The sequence below is a fragment of the Gavialis gangeticus genome, unplaced genomic scaffold (assembly GCF_001723915.1).
Source record: "Gavialis gangeticus isolate Ggan-Ray unplaced genomic scaffold, GavGan_comp1, whole genome shotgun sequence".
In the NCBI taxonomy this organism is placed as follows: domain Eukaryota; kingdom Metazoa; phylum Chordata; order Crocodylia; family Gavialidae; genus Gavialis; species Gavialis gangeticus.
The window spans coordinates 28380224-28408042 of record NW_017728995.1 but is presented as its reverse complement, the minus strand read 5'-3'; the positions used below and the strand labels follow the sequence as shown (position 1 = coordinate 28408042).

Here is a 27819-nt window from a genome sequence, read left to right as displayed (position 1 = left end):
CATTAAGGCACCAGCTCATTCCTCTCCTAGCTGGAAAAGCAGAGTCCTTGAAGTCTACCTGGAGGCCAGCTCACAGGTTTTTAGAGACTTTCCACAGGTGGATTCGTAGCAGCTGCTGTCTGTCCCATGGGCTTTGCAGTAAGATGCAAATGGGGCTCGACTTAGCTGGACAAGACACTTGATCCACTCTGAGCTGGCACTACCTGGCTGTCAAGGCTCTCCCCAGCAAAAAGAGTCTAGTCCTTCAAGCTAGCCTTCCACCCGTCAGACCGCACAGCTTGGCTTTTCCCAGCTGACGGGACTGGGGGGCTCTGCTGAAAACCCAGGACCAGCAAGAACATTGCACATGGGCTGGGACTCAACTCAGCAGAGCTCAGGGGATCCCTGCACAAGCAAACTGCAGCTGCAACAGAGACTGCAGGCCTGCGAAGTCCACCCCCGGCCGCGTCGGCATGCCCGGCTCCAGCCCCGTCCAGTTACGAAGGGGTGGATACAAATTCAGAATTAAGGAACCGTGTTGCTGAGGGATGAGGAGTGACTAAAGCCACTTGGACAGGAACACGTCAGGCTGAAGGAGCCGCCAAACGCGCTCCAGTTGTGGAAAGTGGCCTCAACCCACCGGGGACATGCAAAATCATACAGGCAGGAGAGGAAAATAAGAGAGACACTCCCTTTGAGCTGGCGCAGAGCAGGAAGCCCGCGTGCTCCAAGGGCCGCTTGGCAGAGGTGAGGAAGCTGAGGTGTGCTGGCCCAGCTCCAACCTGGGTAATTAGCACCTCCCGCCCCGAGAAAGGCATCCGCTCCTTCCTGGGGGGGGTGGTGTGGCTGGGGGTGGGGTATTTTGCTATCTGGGTTACAGCACCATCCATGACCCTACATCTAAACTCACACCTTGTCCCTGGCACCCATTACAGCGAGCTGCCTCGACTTATTTTGCACTGGGATAAAAGATGCCTGCGGAGTGCAAGACAACAAGCCATCCCGACAAGCTTTCAGGCTAGCAATCCAGAGGAGGCTCGCGCCTGGCAGCTGTGCCATCCACGCAGTCTCCGGCCAGGCAGCTGTGCCATCCACGCAGGCTCTGGCAGGATCCCTGATAGCACACAGAGGACAGCAGTCTTGCTTTGCTCCCCGGAGGGGAGAGGGAAGCATGCCCCACCTGCCCCACTCCGGTCCCGGGGGCTTATCTGGTCCCCCCAGCTGTCTCACCAGCTTCAATGGATTCACACAACACCCCTGTCAGGTGGCACCTGTGTTACTGGAGGGGGCTGGAGCATGGACAGGCAACAGCTGAGACCCTCCGAGGCATTTAGGTGTCTGATCCCCATCAGAGTCAATGGGCGCAAGGTGCCTAATGCCCTTGGATGTCCTGGGCCAAAGTGATGTGCCCAGGTCACAGAAGAAGCCTGTAGCACAGCAGGGAACACACCCAGCTTGTCCACGGCCCAGATGAATGGCCAAACCCACTGACTCCTGGGTGAAGACCTGTGCCTGTGACCACCACAGCATCAGCCCATCCCCGTGGGACTGACCCGGGACCTGCTGAGCTGGGAGCAGGCGTCTCCCACGGGAGGTGCCCCAGCCAGCGGGAACCGGCGTTCCTGTGCTTTTTCATGCCGAGGTGTCTTCAAATAAAAGCCACTTTGCAGCCTGGGGCTGAGAAAGGAGACATGCGTGTGAAGCCACCTCCAGAGGGGACACAGCCACCGTTTAGCAGCTGTGGCACAACCGGGCATGAGCTAAAGCAGAATCCCTGCCTCGAGCAATCCCCGAGTGTGGGGAAGGAAGCAACAGGCTCGGAGAAGGCAGTCTTCCAACTGGATTTTGGCCAGGACACTGGGAGTAACCCTGCAACAGGGGCCACGTGAGAAGTGCCGCAGGATTGTTAACAAGGCTGGGACTTCATTTTGGCATCCCACCTGCGACAGCGCCTGCTGCAGCATGGGCAGCAAAGGCCCCCCCGGGCTAGGCCACCGCTTCCGGCAGCACCCGGGGTTGTCATTAGAGAGCTCTTCCACCCTAGCGTGGACCCACCCAGCCTTGGAAACCCAACGGCATGGTACTGCAAGGTGGTCTGGTGGCGAGAAGCTTCGCTTTCCAAAGAGAAAGCCCCACCCCTGTGAATAAGGGCCAAGGGAGGGAGCCGAAAAACACTGGAATAAATCATCCCAACATCACAGAGCAGTGACTCACGCAGCTCCCAGCCTGCGATTACTGCCTGGGATGTGGGGAAGGAGAAACGAGCCACACACACACTGAACTGGAAGCCTCGCTGATGATTTGGGGCCCCCTCCCTCCGCCTGGAAGGGGGAGGGATGGCTCCACGCTGGAAATTCAGCTGTGTGCAATGCAGCGACCCTCGTTGCCCAGATCATTAGTGAAGCCATAGTGCTCTGCCCTGGCCCCGGCCCCTGGAGGGCTGTGCTTTGTTACAGCTCCCTATTAGAGGTGAATAATAGCCTTGAATTACTCTGTTTAAGGTCTCTGCCAGTTTTCTATCCACCCTACTGTAGTCTAACCCAGACAGCTTCTCTCCAATTTCTCTATCCCTTTCCCTGTAGGGATTGAAGCAAAAGTCTTGCCGGAGTCTAGATAAATTAAACCCATCACATCCCTTTGTCCAGCTACCCTGTAATTTTGTTAAAGGCGGCAATCACGTTTGCCTGGGACAATCCATGCTTTATGAACCTGCACAGTTCACTCCCGCTGCTCTCTCAAGTACCAACAGATGGATTACAGTCAAGGCAGCGACGCTTGAGCTACGGTTGAGGTGGCAACTTTGTGCTTAAGCCTCTATTTTAAAAAGGCACTTGATTTCTTGGGGAAAAAAAACCCCCTTTGGGCTGAAATATTTCATGCTGCTTCTGTCCAAAAGCGATTGGAGTAAAATTTAGAGAAAAAAAGGAAAGAAAAGCCTCTGGCTGCCTGAGTGGTTATGGCCAAACCGTGTGCAAGAAAAATGAATTTTAAAAGCAGGGAAATTTCAAACTTTCTGTATTTGAAGCGCAACTCTGATTTAAAGAGCCTTGCGTGACACTAGGAAGGCCAGTTGCCGTCATTACATCAGGAGGAGCAGATGACTGAAACCCAGGAGAGCTCGCCTTCAAGCTGGCTTCTCACCCTGCACCGGGGAGATCTTTAATCTGTCGTCATCTCGCCAATTAACACCAGGCGGTTTCACTTCCCGGTTTCCATACAGCAGCCTCATGTTGCAATGCGAATGCGAAGCGGTGAGCTATCGACAAGTGCCGTGCTGAGTTGGCACTTTTCTTTTTGCTAATTCCTGGTGACGTTTCGATTAGTCATTGATTGCAAAAAAATAATAAAAAAAAAAGTTTGGTTTTTTTTTAAAATCTGTTAAAAAAACCCCAAACAAACAAACAAACAAAAAACCCCACCAAAAACAACAAAACCCGACTTTCGACCAGGTCACGCGGCCCAGCATCGCCTCTTGAAAGGGCTCGGGTTTGGCGTGCAGGGCGTTGGAGAGGAGACTGTCTGAAGAAAAAGCCGGTTTGAGGGATCAAGGGTAGGCGTGTGGACAGCACTGTGCCAGCCTCTCCAGGTGGTTACACACTCACATACGTACTGGACTGACTGGAGCTGAACAATGCTGGTGGAGACTGTAAGAGTCAGGAAAGCTGGGCAGTGCTTTGTAGGATCCGGAGTGCTTTAGCCGACCCTTTTCCCCTTCTGATAGTCACATCTTGCCTCAGATGATCAGGATGATCATCCCCTAGCAAACATATGGGCATAGGTTGCTAATGAATGCGTGTGTATAGGGCCAGGCTCTCTAGAGGGCATTGGTCTGGGGTGATGAATGCCACGCAAAGGAGCTGCCGGGCAGGCTGTCCCCCAAAAGTGTCCCCAGGCAGGCTGTCCCCCAAAGGGGTGCTTCCCTGCAGGCAGAGGGAGATGAACGAGCACAGACCCAAATGCTGCTGCTCCTCCGGTGCCAGTGGTTAAGCAGAAGTATTACAGCAGTGCCATGGCACAGCTGGCTCAGGCTGGGTGAGAGGCACACCCCGGGCCTCTGTTCAAGAGGGATCTCAGGCTAAGTGGTTGTATACCGGACGCTGCTGCGCCCCAGCCGAGCACCTGGGCTTGGAGAAAGAGCCCAGCAGGGGTAGTTTGAACCCTCCAATTCTCCCACCCAGCAGGATGGAGCTGTGAAACACGAAGGCCATGGGGCTCGGTCCTGCCTCTGTACACCAGTGCCCTCGCATTTGCAGGCTCACAATGCTGCTGGTTTGGGGCAGAGCAGAGGGAGTGTCCCCTTGTGAGCCAGAGGGTTTGGTCCCATGGGCACCTCTCTTCCTGTACCCCACCGAGCTCCAGAGACGCGAGATGGGGCCAAGCAGCAGCACCTCTCGGGCAGCTGAGTCCCAGGTCAGCAGCTTCCCTTTGCCCGTGAGAGCTGCCTGCGCAGCTCCCCATCCTGGGAGAGCAGCGGGAGGCGCAAGCCCCAGAAGGGCTGCGTGCTAATTAAATCAAGAAAATGAGCCTGAGAATGAGATGCCAAATCAATGCTGTGGCAACAGCTGACTAGAGCTCCAGATACCCGCTCACGGATCGCATTACAGAGCATGCCAAAGACGCTGCTCGAGCCTGGCGGGCTGAGCCCTGGGCTCCCGAGGGACTGGGATCCGAGCTGCATTGTAGCAGGCCTGAATGCAGCGTCTAATCCTGGCTCTGGGTGGAGATAAAGAGGAGGAGGAGGAGATCTTTGAATGCGACAGAAAAAGTCATGGGAGCGGTGGGATTTAAGACTGGGCTTATCCCATCTAAGCAGTAAACTAGGTATTGTTATTTATTAAAATGCCATCTGGCACTTGGGAGGCATCCTCGCCCACCGTCTCAGCCACCGCCACAAAGAGGAGCGTGGAGCTGGGGGTAACCATCTCCCTGCACGGGTACCGAGGGCATCCATCGCTCCCTTTTCCCTTGGGCAGGGTGCTGCGGTGTTGACAGGGCCCGTCGGGGCAGCACTTCCCTGGTCGGGCCAGCATGCTCCGATTCGAGAGGCGCGCTCCAAGATCAAGTTGCTCGCAGGCCGCTTTTGCAGCACGGCAGAGAAGCCAGCTCCTCTGTGCGGCTGCCTGCGAGGCAGAAACAGCAGCCAATTGCTTCCTGATTGTTCCCCCAAGACAATTCCCACTGTGCAGAGGACAACAACAACAAAAAAAGTCTAAGTTGCAAAACGACTGGTAAAGGGACAAGAAAAATGGAGGAGGCTCCCCAGGCCCTCCAACTCCGTCAGCTGCTTCCATTTAGACACGCAAGCACCTGGCAGAGAAATGGCTGCACCAGCTCTACGAGACTTGCCTAGGGAAATGCAAAGGTTCCTCTCAAGCACCCGCACACCAGACAGATGCGATGCGGAGGAGTCCCCAGCGAGGGACGTGGTTTTGGGGCAAAGCAGGTCTCTGCAGGCAAGGCAGATAGGACAGAGACCACCTCTCGAGCAACTTTTTTCGCGAGGAAGCGATGGAGAGGGGCGACGACCCCAGCAGGGCTCACTCAGCACAACCTTGGAGATCCGTGTCTGGGGGGCCTCCTTTGGCAAAGAGCAGTTTTCCAGGGGCACCGTGAATACTGTTGCTGATCGGACCTTGTGCTGCCTGTCTGCGGAGGAATCTCTCTCTCCCAGCCCTGAATCCAAGCCAAAGGCTTTGGCCTGGGCCATGCCCACCCCCCCGAGATGTGCCACTTGCAGGCACAACACGGCACTGGAGTCTCGCGGGCTGCTCCAGTCGGTCGCTCCTGCAGAACGCTGCGTGGGCGAACCTCCATTACCTTCCCACTCGTTGCCGATGAAGGGAAGCGAAGAAGCCGCAGCCCCAGCCACTCGAGGTACAATGCATCTCTGAGCTCGGCATACGGCGGGGCTGCTCCTTTCCAGGCGAGACACCAACCTGCCGCCTCGCAGCATGGAGCTCACACCCCCCAGGATCCAGGGGAAACCATGTTCGTGGTGCAGCCGGCAGCCCCATCTTCACTCCCCAGACTTTGGGCCAAGAACAGGGAACCAAGCGAATGGCCCCCTTCTAAGCAGGGGCCCTAGAGGTCAGCTGTCCGCAGATGGATACCCCCCGCAGGCTATAATGGTGAAGTTGGACAAGCCCCTTCTCCTGGACTCTCTTCCCTATTGCACACACGGTGCCCTACAGCAACACCAACCATCTCCCCCCATCCGGCCAGGCAGGTTCTGTACCCCGTCCTGTGGACATGTACCCTCCACCCTAAAATGCTAAGGGACCCAGATCTTCCCAAGACCTCCATGCAGGGACTATGGTGCCAAAGATGCTGCAAGTCCGGCCTCAGCAGCTGCCAGCTCTTAAGACTCCAGTCCTCGGCCTGTTTGATCCTACAGCACACACCCTCATTTGCCTGGGGTCAGGAAGGGATTACTCCCCTTGATCAACCTGCCAGGGACTGTGGAGGGTTCTGCCTTCCTCTGCAGGGCAGGGCATGACCCTCTTCCTAGGATCCTCCTTCCCTGACACCGCAGCACCAGGCCAATGGCAGTGCCCTCACCTTCTTGGTGTTCCCGTTCTGTAGTTGTGGGCGCAGGTTGGAAGTGGCAATTTTGGGGATGCCTTTGGTTAACGACTGCCTGCAAACACAGGGGACTGGACTTGATGGCCCAGGAGGGTGGTCCCTGCCAGCCCACCTTGCAATAGCTCTTCATCCCTCCTACCCTTGTAGTCTAACCCGTGCCCTGTGCTGTGCCAGGCTGCTCCAGCCCTGGACGTACCAGAGCCACTTATGTGCAGGGCTGCGCCTGGGTTAAATCAGCTCTCCGTAGACTCACGCCAAGGTGGCTCTGCTGCCTCGCTGGTACGTGCAAAGCACTCTGGCACCAGGACCATTTTGGGGGTGGGGAGTCAGCTAACCTCACGCCCCCACAGAGCCAACCCATAGGGCCTCCGTGGCCTGCTGGCTGAGATCCACTGCTCTAGGATGCTCCTGGCCTGCCTGGAAGCAGGATTTCTACTGGAATGTGGGGTGAGGTTGGGATGACCTCAGTGCAAAGGAAATCTCCTATTTGATAAACACCAGGCCCTGCCGGTCCCAAGGTGTCCGGACAGGCTTGTACAACATGGACAAGGGGTAGTTCAGCTGGAGCTGGCCCCAGGGATCCGGACCCTTTCCCATGGGGACAGTTCCTGTGTTCACAGGTGACTGTCATTTTCCTCGAGGGTCCACAAGAACGTCTGTCCACTCCAGGCCTCTCACCCAGCACAGCCACCAGCACCCTCTCGAACAGGTGCCTGTGTAAGGACTGGCCTGAACGTGGTGCCTTTGCCACTAATCCAGCCCCCAGGATTGCTGAGCCCCAAGGACCATCAATCGCGGATGGATGTAACCATCTAGGATGCACCTTACAGACTAACTAAAATCAGAGATGCATAAAGCTTTCGAGAGCCCAAACTCACTTCACCCAATGCCATTTGCTTGACTCCAGACTTTCTGTAGCCATCTAGTCACCAAACCCAACATGTTTAAGACCCAATGCCTACCTGGCACCCCTCCAAGGCCCAACATCCACCTTCCTGCCCCATCCCTGGATCTGGGGCCTCTCACCATCTGGTACAAAGCTCCACACAAAGGGACAGCCAAATCCTTGGCAACTCAGGACGGTCTGCAGACAGCAGTGCCTGAACTAGAGGCCCCAGGAGAGCATGCCTTCCTCCTGGCTGTTTTTTCTGGAGGCTGTTCACATTGACAGGAGTGACTCTAGGGGGTAACGAGCCACAACCGAGGGGGGCACTCTCTGGACACCTGGACCATTCTCCTCCCCTGGGAAGCAGCCAGCCCACAAAACGGAAGGGACGGCAAAGGTGGCTGCCTAGCTGGGAGCTACCAGGACCATGGTGACATGCAGCCTTGCACAGCTATATACACCCCTTGCTGCCCCCTTTATACGCAGGATGCCCCCCCAGAACCAACCCACCCTCCAAGACCCAACTCTGCCACAACGCTGATTAGCAACAGCTCCAGGAAGGGGTGGGATCAGCTGCCACCTCCTTAACGATGCAGTTCCATGTGCGTGTGCATCTGACCCCACAGCTCCCCTCCCCTCCCCTCTCCCGTCTTCCATTGTCTGCTCTATCGGGCAGGGCCCACGAGTCTTTGTACAGGTTCTTACAGCAGTCTGCACAGCGGGGCCCCAGTCACGGCGGGGCCTCCTGAATGCCTTGGCGACCTCGATGTGAAATTGGATTTCTGAAGAAACAATTCATTCCAGTTGCAGGTGGTTTTATATAAAGGGTGAGGAAGAGGATGGGGAGAAGGGACAGGTGTGTGCGGGCTGCAAGGGGGCGGGGGGGCTGGGGATGGAAGAGCTGCTGTTTTTAATGAGGTTCACAGACCCAAATCTGCAGCCAACACGTTTGCATCTCTGATGGACTCCAAGAACCGTGGTCCCAGAACAGGCCTCACCTCTGACCCAACATGGCATTCACTCCAGGAGAAGAGCAAGCACCTGAGACAGGTGTGGGTCACAGACCCCACTGAGCACTAGCAAAGAATCAGTGTGCATTAACCAGGCAACGTGTGTGGGCTCAGAGGCTTGAGTGACTTCGGGCACTCAGATGCTGACCCCTAAAACTCAGACTGTCATTCAGGTCGGAAGTTCAAATCTCCAGGACACAGCATGCATCTCCAGAAGCCTCTATAAAACTACCCCAGCAGACGTACCCAAATCCTCTGCATGGAGGCTCATACCCCAGTAGAGAAGAACCGGATGAAGTCACCTAAGGCAAGTGCTTACCTTGGCACTGGGTATCCTTACTGGCCGGCTCGTATCCAGCAGCGCACGTACAAGCCCCAACCGGTACCATCCACTCCCCGTCTCCGTTACAGTACAGCTTCAGAGGCACGGACACTTCCACCGCATTGGGGATGCACGTCCCTGGAGCAATGACCAGGGACGTGGGCTCTGCCCCAGTTAAGGTCTCTGGAAAAATGGCAAAGCCAGCAATAGTGTTGGAGCATTTCTTATAGAAAGTCCGGACAGAGATGAGGGACATACAGGCGCCCAGATCCTGGAAGGCCAGGTAAAACCCATTCTTGGAAAGAGGCCCAAAGCTGCGGACCTTGGTGTTCATGCGGCCGGACTCCAGCTTGGAAAAGCTCTCATCGGGGGCAATTGTATCCACTTTGATGTAGGGGTTCTCCATCCAGAAGGGGCTGGTGGCTGAAGCTGAGTCTGTATCCGACTCGTAATAGAAGAGGTTGAAGGTCTCTTTGCAGGAGCCTGGGATGTTGGGGATGCTGTTGCAGTCCCGCACAGTGAATTTCAGCTCCACGTAAACGCGTTGCACGTCCTGGCGCTGAATGAACTGAGTCCGGAGCCAGTTGTTCTGGTTGGCTTCCCGCACATTGCACACCTGGTAGGTCCGGATGGGGTTCATGGCTTCATCGTAACCGCTAACTTCTTCCCACTGCCATGGAGAGAGACGAATGGGTTAGTAGCTGGGACAGCCAGTCGACAGGCTCCAAATCGCAGCCTTTGCTGGACTCTGACCCAGACACCACTGGGAACATGTACTGCAAGGTACTCCAGAGGACCCGAGAGTAGCTAAGCGCTTCTCCAGAGCATGCGCTTGTCCAAAATGAATGCAAGCGGTGCTCTTTAGAAGACAGCCCTGTCAGAGCTGCAATATTAGCAGCGCCTCAACAGCCTACCTCCCACCATTTTGGAGACTTCTAATAGCCAGCTGCTGCCAGAAGCCTTGAACACGATAGATGCTCCTCAGCTTCAGGGACGCTATTAGAAGCCTTGCAAAGGAGGAGACACAGGCAGCATCAGGGCTGCAAGTTCCCAGAGACTGCACGGCTTCTGACAGCAGCTCTCTGACAGCCATTTCATGGCACCATTTCTGTGCCGTTATTTGTAGGACAACAGCATCGTAAAGCTAAGAGCGGGTCTGAAAAGTGCCATGCCCTTAGGTGGTTCACATGACCAATATGCAGGTACTGGATGTTTGTTAGGATGGAAGCAATAGTCAGTGAACTGGGTCAGGAACGGTGTTATCTGGTTAAGCAAATTATGCACTTACCTGGTACATGTGTAGGTGGAGGACACTGCAATTAGCAACAAAGCTACAGCAGCACGCACCCACACTCCTACCACCATGAAGCCATGATAGCCACCTTGAATACATCCCTTTCCCCACCTTCCCTGAAAGCATGGCAGCTCTTCAGGCCTGGGCCTGAGTCTGTGTGGCATGAGAGCCAGACTCCAGTGGTCATGACCTAGGGGCAGGCTTGGAAAAGCCAGAGGCAATTCTGCAAGGCAGAGGACGTGCAACACGAGAGAGTCCAAAAGATGCAGCTATAAGGCATGGTCCAAAGCACAATGGACCAGAACTAGCTGCTCCCTTTGCCGTTCAGTGCCTGGAGCAAGGAAGCAAGGCTTACCCCCGTCTCCGGATGAGCCGTCCACGCCAACTCGGATGTCACCCACTTAGTATCCATCAGGGTTTCTGCAGGGAGAACAAGCATTGGGAGATGAGGTCAGGGTGTGGGAAGGAAAAAGCCAGAAAAGTAATAACTCGGGGACAGAGCACGACAGACTAGAGATGCCTCCCATCTGCTGTCCAGCGGAAGGGGAAGAGAGACGTCCCTACAGGACTTGTTCTGGGAGGAAGCAATGGCCACATATCTGCCAACTTCCTTCAGCAACCTCCACCCAGAGCCCAACTCCACAGGCATGCACCACCCTCCCACGCAACCCCTCTCCCATCAGGGCCAGCCAGAGAGGGGAAGAGTCCCCTTCCCCCACATGCACGCTCCTCCTTTCTTGGCACGGGCGTGTATTTACCGTGGCGCGGGTTGAAAGGGCCTGTTCCCATGACGGGGCGGTGCAGGCCGGGCAGGTTTATCCGGCAGGGGAGGGACGGCAAGCTGTTCTCCCCGAGCCGCCCCACATCACTCATTTTTACAAGAGGGGAGAAGAATTTGACCGTCTGGCCAACATTCCTGGAGCGGATTACAAGGCAAACCTCCCCGTCAGCATTCCCCGAAGAGCCCCAGCCCCAGCCTTGGGGGAGCAAGACGCCTGTCTGCGAGGCTGGAACGCCAGCCAGCTGGAGCTAATCGCAGCGAGGCCGGGCCGCTCCCGCCCGGACCCGAGTGCGGCGCGGGGCCAGAGTCACGGCTAGCAGCAAATTGCCTCTCTCCTCCTTGTCACCCCAAGGCTGACCCCCAACGATGTTTCCGGAGAGGGGGAGGAGGCGAGGGAGAGGAAGAGGCCTAGGGGCATGCGGCCCCCACCTGAACCAAGCAACACTGCTCGGCTCCGACCACCTGCACTCGCCTTCCTGAAGTGTTACAAGATCCACAGGCAGCTCCCCCCGGGGCCCCAGCTGCTGCGGCCTCCCCCGGGAGTGTGTGTGTGTGTGGGGGGGGGTTGCTACAGGCCGCACAGCAGTCGCAGGAAAACCCCGCTGCACGGCCAGCACGCCGTCCTGAGCCGTGCGACGAGCCCTGCCCCGCTAGGGAGACTGCGGCCCCCCAAACCCTCCTCCCGAATGCAGCTGCCCTGCCTTGCTGACCGCCCTTGCAGGCATCGCAGCAGTCGTGGACTTCGGGAAGGCCTGAGCACGTGTCCTCGGAGCATAAGCGGACAACTCGCTTGTTTGCTAGGGAGAGGGTTGGGTGTCCCCGTGGCTCTCAAGCTCCCTTGGAGGCAGCCAGGCCTCTAACATGCTTTCCAGGAGCCTTGGAAACCCAGTCCCATGGAGCTACTCATGGAGCCACCATCTTAGCTTGCTGAGTAATAGAGAGATGTCCGTCCCCAAAAACGTGGCAGCGCCAAGGAGCAGAATCCCAGCCCCACTGCTCCCATGGCACTTAGGGAGCCTTGGTGAACTGTTGTGGGCTGGGTCAGCACTCCCCACCGGCTTGCAACAGCTCCCCAAAACCTCCTAAGTGGTAGGCTACTAAACGGAGCAGGCAGGAGGGGTGTCTGTGGAGGCCGGCCCGGGACCCCCTGCGGGCAGGGCACACTCAGCTGGGTGGATGGGATGGGGCTGCAATCCCAGTCCCGGCCCTGGATGCTGCTCCCCGTCCATCCCACAGCTCCATCCCAACCGCCCAGGTGAGCGTGCCCTGCCCGCGGGGGTCCTGGGCCAGTTTCAATGGAGACCCTGCCCGCCTGCTGTATCTGGCACCTGTGGCGGGGGGCGCAGGGTTGACAGGCAGCTGGAAGGAACCACCACCCATAGGGCTGCGAGGAAGCAGAGTCTGGCCCTCATGCCACCCCAGCCTTGCTGTGCACCCGGGGCGGTGTGGAGACAAGACCGGGCAGACATGCCACAGCCCAGGCTGCCCCCCAGCACCTGGGCCAGCCAAGGGACCCGCCACAGCCCAGATAAAATCCCTTGGCATGCTGGATCTGGCCTGCAGGCCATATTTCACCTGCCCCTGGTCTAAATAATGGGGTAGGAGCCAGCCCTGCAGGGCACTTGGCATCAGCCACGCAGCGCTGTTACAGAGGAGCCGTCAGTCCAAAACCCACCCAACTCCTCCCTAACGAGGTTATTTCCCAAGCTCTGGCTGTGGGAGTTCTCCCACACCATGGCTGGGGCACCAGGCTCCTGCTTGCTCCCACGCAGTCTCCAGCCGTCCCATTTACTTCTTAGAGGAATGAAGCCAGCCCTTCTCAACCCTGGCACTGTGGGGTGCACACCACGTCACCCCTGCTAGGTGTGCAAACACAGCTCGCAAGGTAAACCCAGTGCTTTCGAACAGGAATCCACCGCGTTAAAAATATTTCGACCTGTTGCGGTCCTTTTGAGTTTTTCCAACAAAAAAAGCCGCTCTATTTTTCTGTAGGCAAAAAACAAGCGAGAATAAAGAGCTGACATTTTCCATGGGGTGTCTCTGATCTATCCAGGGATGCCTGTAGTCTAAAAAGGTTGTAACCACTGCTGCACCCAGATACGCAGGACCCTGGGTTGCAATTAGGGTGAGGGCAAACAGTAACATCCCTGGACTGTCTTCCATTGCCTCTTCAAGGCTCCCCTCAACTCGGCCTCTCCTGGCTGGGAAAGTCTTGGGTTGACGATGAGCAAAGGAAGGAAGAAAAAATTGTGAATGGGGATTTGCTGAGGGGCAACTCCATTTACCAGCCACCTCCACGAATTGCCTCAACCGATTCCCTTGCTTGGAGACCAGCCGGCAGAACCGTGGCAGGGTGCCCCTGGAAAGAGGGGGCCCACCTGGCCTGCATGCCAAGGGAGACCTGGACTCAAGCCTCAAGCAGCCTCCCTGCAGAGCCCTTGTAGGATGGTGGCTCCACTCCCCCCATGCTGCAGTAGCCCCAGCCAAGGAGCTCTAGGATGCTCTGCTGCTAGGATGCCAGGCATGGCCCAGAGCCCTCCTTGCTCAAGTCATCCAGGCTGAAATGGTCTTCTTCCAAGGGCTTCCGCCATAGACAGGCGGAGGAGTCAGTGCAATTAGGAATCACCGTCAGGACAGCAGTGGGTTGCGTCTGGGCCACGCACCAGGCTTGTGGCCTTCTCTGGAGATGTCACTGCACAGACAGATTACACGACTGATGCTCCTACAGGCTTTGCACACAGCTTGGCTTTGCAATGCGGCTTGTTCACTGGGGAGATCTTTTCCCCACTCTTCTCAGCCAAGTGAATGGCTGGAAGAACAGGGTGGGGGCCTCTGCTGCAGCAGGGTAAGACACTTGGTGGGACAGATGGATGCAAGCAAGTCATGGCCCCTGCCTTGGACAGCATGGAAGAAAGAGGTTTTGCCCCATACTGGGGAGGAAGGCAAATCTCTCTGTTTTGAGCTCAGGGCTATTTACAAAGCCTCTGAGCAAAGAGGCCCCTTGTCAGCCAGGGCCAAGAGGAGGGAGTGTTATATATCAGCTGGAGAGGCCCAGATACTAAATAAGGCTTTTCAAGCAAATGACCCCTGCTCTTAAATAGCCCTTTTCAGAGTGCCCCAGGGAACAGGCAGCGGATCTAGCCTACACGCCCGGTCCTTCCCAAAGGAGGTCGCAATCACCATGAGACAGATGGGGAAATGGAGGCACGATTCTCTCCAGGTCACCCAGCAAGCCAGCGACCGGACGCACATCACGGAGCATCAGTTAGTGCTCTAGCCACTACTCCACTCTACCCTTCAGGCAAGGCTGGACCAACAGGGCGGGCAGTCGGAGGGAGGGAGCAGGGATGCAGAGGTCTCAGAAACGGTGGGTTCTGCATTAGGTGGTAGGATGGAGGCCTCAATGCTAGGCCACAAGTATCCGAGTCCCTGGGTCATGGCTCAGCCTGCCTCACTCTCCCAAGGGAGAAGGCCCTGGAGGAAGCATGAGAGAGATTCAGGGACCAGAGGCCTCCAGTGGCACTTGAACCCAAGAGGACTATTGGCGCCGTCTCTAAAAGCTTGCTGAGTCCCGCTGGGCAGGCTGAGGATGAGGCTTAGCACCCATGACTTGGAGAGGAAGGAAAAGTGCTGTTCTTAGCTCAGAGCAGGGAAGAGGGGCAAGACATGGTTTAGCATCCCAAGAAAGACACCGCTGTACTGTCCCCACTTTGCCCCAGGCAGAAGGGGAGCCTGCAGAGTCATGCAAACCTCCTTGCCTGCTAGCATGTTTTTAGCATGTCTGGATTCACCCATTTCCCTGCAGAACTCTGGACCGGCTTCCTAAGCCGAATCTGAGCCGTCCACACCAGAGACAGCTCAGAGGGACAGAGCACAGTCAGAGGGCACTGCCCACAGCACCCCAGACGACGCGGGGTGTCGTCAGCCACTTCTGCAAGCTCCATTCCCACAGGGAAGCCGCGAGTCAGGTCAGGTCAGAGCTGCATGCTGGGAAAGGGTATTGCGTCTTGTCTCGCAGCCTCGGGCAGACAGCTTCCAGGAGACCCAGCAGGGACGCAGGACTGCAACAGCCATTTGCATTTTGTCTTTCTAGGAGCCCTTCCTTCAGCAAGAAGGCTCAGGGGGGCTCCTAGGAAGAAGAAACCGGGTTTCACTGGAAGCATGGATGTGATGCACACACATCCACCCCCCTCTCGAAAGGACTGGGGCCTGACAAGCCAGCTGCCCAAACATGGGCCTGCTTGCGTTCCTTGGTGCCCAAAATATGCAGCCACTCTTGCTCAGCGTCTCAGATTGACCCAAGTGGCTGCAGAAAAGCCGCTTGCTCTGCACTGACAGCCACTGACATCTGCCACATCCACACACAAGGGGATCGCTGGGCACGGGCCAAACGGTGAGGTGGGAGCCTGACATGCAGCACCGAGGCCGAGAGGGTGCCGAGCTCACGGGGAGGGAACAAGAGCTCCAGCCATGACCATACAAAGCTTGAGTTTCAAAAGAAGCTCAGTTCTCTTGTGCCAGGAGGCTCACAACCTCTTTTGGCATGTTGGTATAATGGAGAGAAATCCAGGCCCTGCAAGGTGGGCTGGGCTTTCTGCAGTGGAGTTAGCTGAACTTATGCCCTTCCAGGGGGCTGGCTGGCAGCAAGAATGCATCTCCCAAATCCGCTCGTCCATCCAGTCTTTCCTGCCCAGAGCAGGGGGGCTGGACCCGACGATCTCACGCGGTCCCTTCCAGCCCTGAACTTCTATGAATTTGTGAATCTCCTGGGCCTAGAGGTCCTGAAAGCAGCTCTAGCCATGTGCTACAGCAGTGACTCTCAAGCAGGGTGCCCGGGTGCCTTGCAGTCTTTCCAAGGGTACCACGCTGTGTGAGCACTCTTCGGCGTGCAAACAGGATTCACAAGATAAACCCAGAGATTTCAAATGGAGGTTTACAGTGGCCTTTCCAAGTTCTTTGCAACTGCTCTATTATTTTTCTGCAGCCAAAAAGAAGGAGAATGAAAAGGGGCCTTGTCTGAGGGGTGCCGCGAGTCTATCCACGGGCACTTCAAGTTGAAAAAGGGCGAGTGCCGCCCCGTGTGCTCCTGCTCAGTACAACCCCAAGGGTGAAGCCGGTGCCCGCTCATCAGCCCTTCAGGAAACGCCATCCTTCTCGGAGGCACTGCAGCCCCAGCGCGTGCCGATCCGTGACAGACACCTCGCTCTGACAGCACGCTCGCCGCCTGCATCCTGATTTGCCAGGATCCTGCCCGAGACGCAGGCAGGCCACAGCACCAGCCCACCGAAAGAATGAGAATGAGGGGAAATAACTCCGAGCTACGAGACGGAAGAAACAAAGAGAGGAGGAAGGGCAAAAGCAGAGGGAGCGGGGCCCAGTTCCCAGGCTCGCAGCCTGCCTGGGAAGGGGAGAGAGGAGCCAGGTGGGGTCACGAGCCTTTTGCAACCTCCTCTCCAAGCTCGGCTGTGCGTGAAGGTCGGGCACGCAGGCCTCCAGGGTGGCGGGTTTCAGAGGCCCCAGGAGTCGCGGCACTGGGGAGCATGTGGCCTGCCCAGATCTGCAGACAGCTCCCAGGAGGGGAGGACCTGGCCTGCCAAGCCGCAAGATTAGATGCCTTGAGCCTGAGGATCCAGAACTGAACAAAGCTCCCCCCACGCCCGCACGCTTTTGGGAGGGAGCGATCCACTTTCTGGGCGCCGGCACTACGGGCCAAGTCCTGGCCCAATGTAACGGACACTCCCCCAGCGGACAACCCGCAGCCTAAAGATGAGCAGGCTGCAGAAGCAGAGGGCTGTGGGAGCAGCCCAGCTCCACTGGCACCGGTTACTGGGAAACTTTTTGTGGGCATGCGAGTACATGGCAGCAGCTTTGAAAATCCTACACTTTCTTCTTGGCTTTGAACGTGGGAGCGCCCAGCTTCCAGACCATCCTGCCCAGGGCAAGATTTGGGCGTGAGCTGTGCCCATCTCCGCGCAGGGAAAGCAGGGCTCGGTCTTCAGCGGCGAGCCATATAGGAGCATCCGTGGAAGGACCTCGCGGGGGCTACATGGAGCGAGCCCTTCCCCAAGCTGAGCTCCCCATGCAAGAACGGCCCTGCAGCCCATGCCACAGGACAGGCACCACGGCAGGAGCAAGCAGGTCTCTTCAAGGAGGGGGCTTCCGACCCACAGCACCTTCTGGAGAGGAAGCTGTCCTCACCGCGGCGTCTGCTGGTGGGCAGCACCTTGCTCCGTGGTCCGTTCGCCCTCCCCAAAGAAAGAGGGAGGTCTCTGGAAGGGAACGGGAGATTCTCTGGGCCGACGACCGCTGCAGCTGGCTAACATCTGCCCGTGGCCTGGGTGGAGGAGCAGAGAAGCAGATGAGGCCACTCTCTGCGAGGGGCACTGCCACCAGATGGGGCGTCTCCTCCACGTTTTAATTCCCTCCTCAGCTTCCAGATAATTATAGCAGGAACGAGTGGCCTTGTGCACTCCCCATTCAGGCACCTATTGGTACAATTAATCCCAGCACCGCTCTAAACGGCGACACAAAAGGCCTTTGGAGTGAGGCCCTTTATCAGCGAACAAAGAGCGGCCTGTGGGAGAGAACCTGAGATTGCACTTTTCCCGCTGACACGCATTTTGCGCACACAAAAGCAAAGCCACACAAAGTGCTGTGCGCCGGGTCAGACGCTGCAGGGAGACCCCGCCACGCACTTTCCAGACCGCGGGGCCCACCCACTCCCAGATTCCCACCGCTGGCTGCCAGGGGAATCCTCCCACCTCCGACCCCGGCTGACACGGGAGCCGTCGCGCTACCCCATGCCAGCACCCTTCTCGCCGAGGGGGCAGGCCAAGGGCCCCAGCTGCCCTCGCCTCCCACGGTGGCCGAGATACCATTGCGCAGGGAAACATCCATGTTCCCCAGAGACTCGGTGCCCGGCATTGTCCACCTACACCCTCTTACGAACCACATGCCACCCACTCCCCTTCCTCACTCCGGCACCCTTCCCCCCGACGACCCCTCCACTCACCCACCTGCCTACGTCATCCCCAGGCTTCGAGATGCAATCCTGGCCTTGCACCCCAGTGCTGTGAAGCTCCCCAAAAGGCTTCCGGGTGGCAAGCACCGGGGTTTTAGGAATAGGGACTGCAGCGCAATCCTTAGCAGTCGCAGCCACTTCCCACCCTGGTGTGCAATGACAAAGAGCAGTATCCGAAACACCACGAATGCCCGATGATGTGCCACAGGGGAAGGTTTTGCACGGGAGATGTGCATGGAGCGGGCTGGGGAGACACGGAGGTACGGCGGGAGCAGCTTGGCATGGGTCCCCCGCACCCAACCCAGCTGGCAAGTCTGGGATGGGCTCCGGGGGGGGCTGTGGACACGGAGGCAGGAGAAGGGGGTGCCCCACTCTCTTCCTTCCCTGCGCCCCCCACCCCGAGAGCCGGACTGTCGGAGCACAGCGACTCCAGGCTGGGGAGAGGTTGTGACCCCCCCGCCCAGCCCAGGACAAGACTCCCGGCTGGATTTCAAAGGCCTCAAACATTCGCTCGCAGCCTTTGATCTCGACAGATGCTGTGCGGCAGCTCCCTCTGCAGGAGCTGGGGACGGCTGCACCTGCGGACCGCGCGGGAGCTGGGACCCCTGCCCTGCACCAGCACCCCGGACCCCCCCCCACCCTCGGGGACCTGACCTCAGATCCCCAGCCCTGGCCAGGGGAAGCCCGGGGAAACCCACCCAGTGCTGGGGCCTTCCTTTAGCTGTGAGCGTCTTCCCTTTCTGAACCAGACCAGCTTTGCTGATGGCTGGCCCCGCCACTCCCCTCCTCATGCACACGTTCTCCCTCCGTGTCCTGCTCCTTCATCTGCATTTCCGTCCAGCGATTCCATCCCCTCCCCCCGAGGCAGAGCCGAGCAACGTGGCTCCATCTCCTCGTCCTTCTCCTCGCTGCAGCAGCCAGGCAGGGCCTCAGCTCAAGGACATGGTGCTGTCAGGCCTGACCTGTGCCTGCCCCGACTAACCCCCTTGCACAGGTCCGGCAGCCGGGAAGTAGGAGGCAAAGCCAGCACGAGGTTGATGGTGGTGGTGGTGGGGGGGGTCCTGGCAGTACTTTGGCCTCCTTGCTTAAGGTGGGATCCCAGGGAAGAGGCCAACTGCTTGGCCCTGCCAGCTACCCACCCTGGGCCCTGCCTGGGGGAGAAGCTATTGGGTGCAGCCTTCATGCCTGGGATGGGGCAGGGAGGAAGGGAAGCATCAGACCCTCCTGCCGTAGATGGATCGACTCTTCTGCGGGGAAACGGGGGCTGTGACAACTGTCCCCAGCTGGGACCATCCCCAGACCCAGCACGATGTGTCAGCCTGGCTCAGCACATCCATGCCCATGTCCTGCCTCTGGCCAAGGCCTGGACCTGCCCTACTTGAAGTTAAGTGAACCTAATAACAGGTTCGTTATTGCCACATTATAGCAGGGCCCAGAGGGCCCCATTGTACAAACACAATTACAGGGCAGTCCCTGCCCCATAGAGCTTACTGCCAGATGAGACAGGACCACGAGCCGGGGAAGGAAGCACCTCCTTTTATAGACAGGGAGCTGAAGTGAAAGGACTTGCCCAAGGTCATACAGTGAGGCTGTGGCAGAGCCAGGAAACAGCTAGAGATCTCCCAGCTCCCAAGCTGGTGCCCTAACGGCAAAGCCAAGGTTTCCTCACTTCAGGGGAAGGTGCACTGCAACTCTCACTCCCTGTGTGGGGGGAACAAACTACATTTGGGAGAGGATGGCGGAGGTCCAGAGACCCCTCAGCTGACTACTGCATCTCCCCACCCCCAGGCGATGCACCCCACCACTCCTGACTTCATCCGCCCCCAGCCAGAACCCCCCTCGCCTCATGGAGCTGCAAACTGAATTCCCAGATAAGATCTCTGTCTCCGAAAGCTGGCCCAAGCCCAGAGGAAAGGAGGCCAGAAGGAGCTGGTCAGGACTGGCGCACCACCTTCACGCCCGGGTCCCTCTCCCCCGCGCTCTTTGAGCGGCTGAAGGGAGCTCCAGCCGGGTTCTCGCCAAGAGCAGTTCTCTGATGGCAGTGAGACAGATGCAGGCATATGACCTCGGTCAGGTGCCAAAAACCCAACTGGAAGAGCAGCTGAAGTGCCAGCGCTGGGGACTCGGGGAGGGGCTGGTGGTCTCCTAAACGGGCACTGTTCAGGGGAGCCACCCCAGCCCCAAACTGGTCACCACCATGGGGCTGTCTCCCACCAACACTCTGCACCACCTCATCACCATGGGGGAGCTACCCCCAACCTCCTGCCACCTCGTGTCATTGCATCGGCCTGCCCATGCCAGTCACTCGCCCTGCTCAAAGCTACTCTTCGCACCACGGGACGTGGTGGGCACTAACGCGCCTTCCCAACCTGTTCGTGCCCGGCAGAGCTGCCCAGAGCCCAGGCAAGGCTAAGAGGGTTCTTGCTGGGCAACGTGTCACACAGTTTTTCCCCAGGACACTACGGATCCAACACTATGGGGCACTTTGCTAGCACACGTGGAAGCAACTCGTGTTGCTCTGCTGCAGGCCCAGAGTGCCCTTGAAAGGGAGCTGTCGGAGCCAGCTGTGCTTTCACCCAGTGCCGACGGCCGGTTCAGAGTGGTGCCAGGCTGCCGTGCCCAGGCTCTGTTGGAAGGAGGCTGCTCGAAGCCCACCTCTACGGTGCTGTTTCTGTTCAGGCTCTGGCCATTTGGGGCTCACAAAGCACCTCGTACACCCAAGTTGACAAAGCAGCCCCATGCAAATGCAGACGCTGCATTACAGCCATGCCAGACTGGCCCTGTCCTGCCACTCGCCTGCCCCAGGCCCCTTGAACATGCCCAAACGAGCAACATGGCCACACCAGACAACCTGGCCACTGACTTCTTTGCATGGGATCTCCATGTCCGTCTCCCTCGCTTGCAAGCTGCCATCCCCGGCAAGGCTCCAGTCCCATATTGCAGGGCACACCTCGCCCCTCCATAAAGGCTTTCCCACCTCACCAGTTCCTTTCTGCCTGTTCCTACGGGCAGCCCGTAGTCTCAGAGAATGGGACCAAGTAACCCAGTGCTGCTTGGACCGGCGAAGCCAGATGGGGAGGCCGGAAGAGAGGAACAGCGTCTTATAAATCACTGCAAAAACTGTGCAGCCGGGCCCTCTCCCCTGCCCCAGAAATAACTCATCCAATCGGGTGACAGCAGACCCGTTCAAGCTGCGAATACCATTAACTGGGACAGAGGCAGCAAACTGCTCCACAAACCCGTCTTCGTCCCCGGACTTTATGGAAAAAAATAAAATGATTCCTAATGGTGAGCCAGGTTTGCCCCGTGTCCCCCAGAGCCGTCCATCACTGCAGCAAGGCTGCGGGTGCCACCTCCATGGAGCCCCTGGTTGAAACCAGAGGGGGAAGATGGCTTATGTTGCCTGCCTGACTATGGGATCCCTGCAGGGGAAGAGGCCTTGGGGTGTGTGCCCACGTCTCTGGCTTGGACCCGATTCAGAGCCACCCAACACGCTGCCGAAGGGCACGAGGCGGGCAGCTGACGGACTCTCCGGCTCTGCTCCTGGAGGTGACTGGCGTCTCCAGGCTGCATTTAGAGATGCCTCCAAGCTCAGCATGCGGGCTATTCCTCTGGAAACCTTCCAGGAAGCAGAGGGGGGGAAAAAATTCCCCAAAAGTTACTTATCGCACGTTCGAAGCCGCTCGCCCCACAGACACGGCGGCTCTGAGAGGCCACGCTCAGCTGCCAAGCTGTGTCCCATCCAGGCCGCGCGGAGGGAGCCTCTGCCAAAATGTCCCTCCCCGCTCCTGCCTGGGGCAGTTACCCGAGTCTCTGCGCTGCGCTCTGCTCACTTCCTCCAGCTCTCAAGCACCGAGCCCATCTGGAACTGTTTAAACCCAAATATTGCCTCCCCCCCACCCCATTCCAGACCCCCCCCACCCCAAAGTCAGATTCTTCCAAAGTTAAAACAAGCACAGAGTCAGGAGGGGGTGCCAGGCCTGGCTGACTCTCGCCTTCATTTCAGTTTAATTTCTGGGGAACTAGAATAAATCTGTCCCTGGCAATCGTTCAACCTCGGCACATTTTTCTCATTAATAAAAAAAAGGGGAGGAAAAAAAAAAAAAGAGCAGGCCTTGGGTTGCGAGCCATTGGTGCGTGTGTGCAGGACGGCCCCCTCCCCGCCGTCATCCCCGAAGTGGGCTCTTGCTCATGCCTCAGCTTTTGCTGGGCAATTGCATGAATTAGTGAAGTGACAAGTGGGACCGACCGGAGAAGCGGGCAAGGCCTGGCCCCCCCATCCTTTATGCCACACGCGCCTGCGGCTCCCCCAAAGGGAACTTAAGCAAGGCCCCACCTTCCTCCCAGAGAAACCGGGGGAGCCAATGCTGCAGCAGCTGCTGGCACCGTGAGAGAGAGATGTCGTCGCCAGCAGGCTGCGGGGCAAGGTCCTGCACAGCCGCTGTTCCCGGCTCCGGGGCGGCGGGGAAGTGGCTTCCCTGATCCATCTGGGTGCAGGAAGAGCTGGCGGCGGGGAGGGAAGAGCCTCCTTTAAACCTTTGATTTCCATTCATATGGAAGCAGCTCAGCAGGGCCCGATCCCGGGCCAATGCCTATTGCTTCCTGCATGAAGGGAAGTCCAGGGGCTGCTGGCACTGCTGCGGTAGGGGGTGGGAAACAGGTGTGCATCAGCTGCTTCGAGGACACAGAGCCCATACACCCAAGAACATGCATGCAAACTTCCCCGTTGATGGGCACGGGACAGCACATGGGGAGGGTGGGGAGCCTGTCAAATTCCTGCCCTTCCCCCTTGCAGGCAGCCCCAGGGAACCAGCTCCACAAACCTCCCTCCCTGGCACAGCGCGGTGCCAGCGCCAACTGCCCTGGTGGCACTTGGCATTTGTTTGAAAGCACCCCATAGCCAAACCGCTGCCCCCACGCTATTGTCCCACCAGCCAGCCTCCCCTTCCCCTGGCTTGCTCCATCCCCTGCATTCAAGCAGTAGGACACCTGACCCTGAAGGCAAGCAGGGACAGGAGAGTTCAAGGGTGGGCTGAGCCACAAGATGAGTGGCTGCAGGTACAACTGTTCAGATGTGCTTTGCTTCCAACAACCTCTTTGGAGGGCGAAGACAGAGCTTGGAGGGAACGCCCCATAGGAAGGGTAGTCCATGAGCCCCAGCTGCAGTGCCACACCAGCAATGCAGCTGCCAAGAGCTGGCTATCTTCACGGTAGGGCCAAGGTTGTCACCTGTCCAGTTTTCATCCGGACAATCTAGGAATCTGGAGTCTTTGCCCAGAATCCAGTGAGACTTGGATGCCTAATGCCCAGGAACAGGACTGGGAGGACAAGGTGGCAGTTCTCGGGGCACAAATTCATAGGCTACAAGGAGTTTCCAAAAGAGGTTCAACCCAGGTCCCACCACCCCCCATGGCTGGTAGCACGCACACAAAATCATGCCATTTCCAGACTGGTCCAGGCATGGCTCCAGCAAAAGGTGGCCAAAACGTTAGGCAGCTTGGCTTGCCTACAAAATGGCTCCCGATTCTCATCATGGCGAAGCAGCCGCTGTCAGTCATGTTCACGGCGGGCCGAGGAATGCCATCCAAGTTAGCTCATGGCCAGGCTGAGCTTACCTTCCCCGCACACCTGGCCAGCGCGTGCAAATTTTGGGAGGATGTTCCCGTCGGGCCAGGGCTGTCCTGACACCCCCGCCGAGCAACACGGGCTCGGAGCCCCCGACAAGCCAATGCTCTTCTTGCCGCCAGCCCCCACCAACGGAGGTAGGAGGCAGGTCGCGACTGCAGCATGGGAGCCTGGGCTGTTTTCCACCCACTGCAACTCCCCAGCCAAGTGGATCTCCCCGAAACGTGGCAGCCCCATGACCGGCCTCGACTCAGGAAGGGGGAATCCTCCTCCCCGCAAAACAGCGGGTTCTCCAGGCCCAGCCCTGGCGCGAGGGGCACCAGAGCCCTACAGCGCGCAGGGCAGCAAAGAGGACGAATTCAAGGCTGAGAAGGGATTTTCCGCTCCATTGGCACTGGTTTTCCAGCAACGGGCAGAGTGCGAGCCCTACGGCGTCTGCATGCACCGCACCCCCACCGCTCGGCCTCCCAGACGCACCTCACGGAGGAAGGGAACGGAGGGACGTCTTCTTCCCCGGCTAAGATCGCTGGTTGAAAACCAAGCTGAAGGGGAAACAAAGGGCAGGGGAGTCTCCCAAGAGTCCAGGTAAATGAGCCACCCAGCAGAGAGAGCAGAGACAACTCCTAAGACCGTGGCCGTCTTGGGGACAACCGGGCGACTCCAACTTCCGTCCGCATGGCAAACCCCGGCTCAGAGCTTTTGGGGGAATCCCGAGTTTGGGAAGAATGGGCCTAGCGCGTCGGGGCTGGGCTCCCCTGGGTTGCACTCAGGCTCATGCACCCTTCCCCCCGCGCTCAGCACCAAGGAGGAGTCCCTTAATCCCGACAAACCAGTTTGACTCAGCACAACAGGCACAGCTACAATTTTCAACAATACACGAGCCTGTGATTCAGATTCCTCCGGCCGTTTAATTAAATGCCGAGCTCCCATTTTCTAGCAGCGGCAGCAGCAGCCACTTCTCATGGCCAAAAAATGCAACCGACTGGTTTCCCCAAATTTCTGGTGAGATCAGTCATCAAAACAAAGCCAGGAGTTTGGGGACATTCCTTGAAACCGGAGGCCACTATTCGTGTCATGTGAGAGACACGCACATGTACCGACCCGGAGTTTCAGGCCCTGGGGCGGATGGGTGTTTTGTGCTTCCACCCCACGGGCTGAACTGCATTAGACAAAATAAATAAATAAATAAATAAAGACCCAGCGAACAATGGAAGCGCCAAAATTGCCGGCATGCAGCCGGCCCCTGAAATCTCAGTGCATGCGGCGCGCTCTCCCCTCTCGCTAAGTGTGCTCTGCCGGACACAAAGGAAAACCCCTCTCCGCCCCGGCTCAGGAAACATGGACAAGAGGCAGCTTTCAGGAGCAAGGGACGGGAGATTGAGAGAGTCCGGGCAGCACCACAAAGCCCTACACGACGGGCCCTCAACCCTGGCCCTACCCCGAAGCATCAATAAAACAGCAGGGCTAACATCCATGAATCACGCCGTCGAGAAACCAGCCGTTTCAGCGAAAAGCAATTCAACAAAAAGCACATCTCCCTGCCAAGAAAATACCCAACCGTTTCTAGAAACAGGGCTGGGGGGGAGAGCCAGGTCTGAATCAAACAGGGGTGCCTTGGTACGAGAACGACCACGGGGTCGTATTTATGGTCAACCTGAACAGCAGCGAGGCGCAACCGAAGAGGACTTGTCCCTTTCCCTTGTGCCAGCTGGAGAACGAACTCTCCACAACTTCATCTTCATCGTGTCACTCTCCCCCAGCCCCCCAAAAAGTCAGCAAAAGTCCCCAAGGGTCTGCCTGTCTCATCAGCAAGCTCAGGGGTGCGCATGTAGGAAGGTGCGGGGCTTTCTCTGGGATTTCTGACTCCAACCCCTCTCCCAGCTGGAAAGGAGGTTCTCCCCAACACTTTGGCTTGTGTGCGGTGACGTGGAGGCTTCCCACAGACCACCATGAAACCCCCCCCAGAGAGGTCCGAGTGCCCCCTTTTGCAAGGCACTAACGATCTGGGGTCGCTGCCTGCTCCTGCCAACTCAGAGCCTGGCACGGTCAGGCAGGCAGCTCCGTGCTGCCTCCGCACCCACGCAGGCCCCCCAAGGCCGACAGCTGGAAGTCACCGCTGAAACCGAACCCGGAGAGAGCAAAGAGGAGAAATTTAGCTCATCTCGTCAGGCCGGGTCCCGTGCTTGGGTGTGCAGAGCTGGGCTTTGCATGGAAGACAGAGGAGATGTTGCCCAGCCCAGAGGCTCTGGTGCCAGAGGCTGGGCGGGGAGCTGGCTCCAGGGGCCAGAGCCAGGCCTCCCTCTGCTGTGCTTGCGCGCACCCCGTGCCGAGAGCTTGCTCCCTTGCAGCCGGGCCTCAGCTCCTGACCACAGCGGGGCAAACCCGTCTCCTCCTTGCATTCAAACGCTTGGCCAGAGAAAGCCGCTGCTGTTGCTTCTGGACAGAGCAGGCTGAGGCACTGCTGAACTGGAGAAGAAAACCACACTGTAACTTCAAACAAGTCCAGTGCCCTTGCAGGATCTGGAGAGAAACCATTTTCTCCCGAGCAGCACAAAGCACTCACTGAGCTCGGCTTCCCCCATCCCCACAGTGCCCCGAAAAGAAGCCAGACTCCAAGCCATCGACCCGGGGCCGGGGGGGCAGGGGGGAGCCAGAGTTGCACGATAACACCGGCAGGAGAGCTGCACAGCCCCCAGGCCAAGATTCACCCCGCACCAAAGGTGGGGAGGCTGCAGGGAGCTGCAAATCCCCAGCACGAGGGGAGAGCAGGAGGTGGCAGCCGCGGTTTGGAGTACGTGCACGCAGATTTACTGCCGGGCTGGATTTACGACGAGCATTAAAATATCTGAACTAACGCGCACCTGGATTTACAGCGACTGCTCCAACGCCCCGGTCCGTGCCAGGGAACCGCCACGCGAGGGGCTGGAAATGCCAGACGCAGCACCGCACTGCCCCGAGACGGGCTCAGCCATCTCGGCTCCCGGGGAGGCCGAAACGGCTTGCGGCCTGGCCAGTCGGCCGTGCCGCCTCCCTAGCCGCTCCCAGGTCCGGCCCGAACAAAAGCGGGGACAACGTGGGCACGAAGCGGCCAGCCCTCTGCCGTCCTCGCGCCCGCCCAGCGCTGCTGAAGCGGGACCACTCGCCAAGGCCTGGTCAACAGCTGGAGCGTGACCTCCCCAGGAGGAGCATTCGGCCCTCTGACCCCTCCACATGCTCAGGAAGCTGGGGAAACCCTGCGACTCCTAAGCGAAAGCTGTTTATTTTCCCCGTCCTGCTCCTTGCTCCGGCCGGCCCGGGTTAAACAGCCAGCTCCCCAGCAACGACGCCCCCGGCGCAGCACGTTGTCCGGGGATTCAACAGGAGGCGGAGGCCACCGGAGAGCGGGCAAGCAGGGCGCCCGGCCCCGGAGCGTTACAGCCGGCCGAGTAGCACAATGCTTCACGGCAGCGCGGGCCCGGAGGACGCCGCTTCGGGCACATGCCTGCAACACGGACAGCCCCGGACACGCAGCCCCCGCGGGGCCCACAACAGGCCCCTGCGGCCCCACACCTGGATTCCCAAACTACTTCTACGCACCTAATTATTAAGAGGACCGGTGTCGCGCCGTGCCCGGAGGCTGGTGGCGGGCCCAGAAAACGCCGCCCGTCAGAAAACACGGCCCCTGCCCACAACTTTGCTGCCCGTTGGCTGCAGGGCTGGCGCGGCGTCTCTGGGGGATGCGAGGCCCCGGCAGGCCGGCGTTCAGGAATGTGCAGGCGGGCGAGCGCTCCCGGGGCGTTGTTGTTTCCTCCGCCGTGGCGGTATGTGGGAGCATCGCTTTTAAACCCACCGAGCGCGGGGGACGAGGCCGGGAGGCTTCTCCCCTGAGGCCGCAGCCGGGCGCGGAGGGATTTGAGGAGGAGAAAGGGGCAGGGGGATCCGCGCGCGCGTCCGACCCGAGGACATGCCCCCCACCCCGCAGGCGCGCCCCACGCCAGGCTGGGGACGCCCCATCCCGCTCCCGACCAAAGCGGGGCAGTGGGGTCTCTTTCTTGTCGCCAGCCCCGCTCCGCCCCGCGCTCGGGGCTTCCTCGCGGGGGCCAGAGGGGAAGGAGCCGCCTGGTCTCACCAAGTCCCGAGACAAAAGCGGCTTTTTTGGGATTTTTCCGCAAGGGGACTTGCAGCAAACTTCTCGCGGCCCCGTCCCGGGGGGAGCAGGGCGAGCTGGCGAAGGGGAGGAATTGGCGCGGCGCGCCCCGCCGCCCCTTCAGTCGGACCCCGCTGACGGCGCGGCGCCGCACCCACCTTCCAGCGCCCGGCAGACGCCGACCAGCAGCAGT

General features: G+C 58.6%; 1 protein-coding gene across 1 annotated transcript in view; it reads right to left on the bottom strand.

Moving 5' to 3' along the window:
- Positions 1 to 27813, bottom strand: part of EPHB3 (EPH receptor B3) — a 38557-nt gene extending 10744 nt beyond the window's left edge. The window contains exons 1-3 of the mRNA XM_019503377.1: positions 27785 to 27813; positions 10429 to 10493; positions 8777 to 9449 (exon numbers count right to left, since the gene is read on the bottom strand). Coding sequence (XP_019358922.1) covers positions 8777 to 9449; positions 10429 to 10485 — 730 coding nt within the window. The 5' untranslated portion in view covers positions 10486 to 10493; positions 27785 to 27813. The remainder of the gene's footprint in view (positions 1 to 8776; positions 9450 to 10428; positions 10494 to 27784) is intronic.
- Positions 27814 to 27819: the final 6 nt, after the last annotated feature.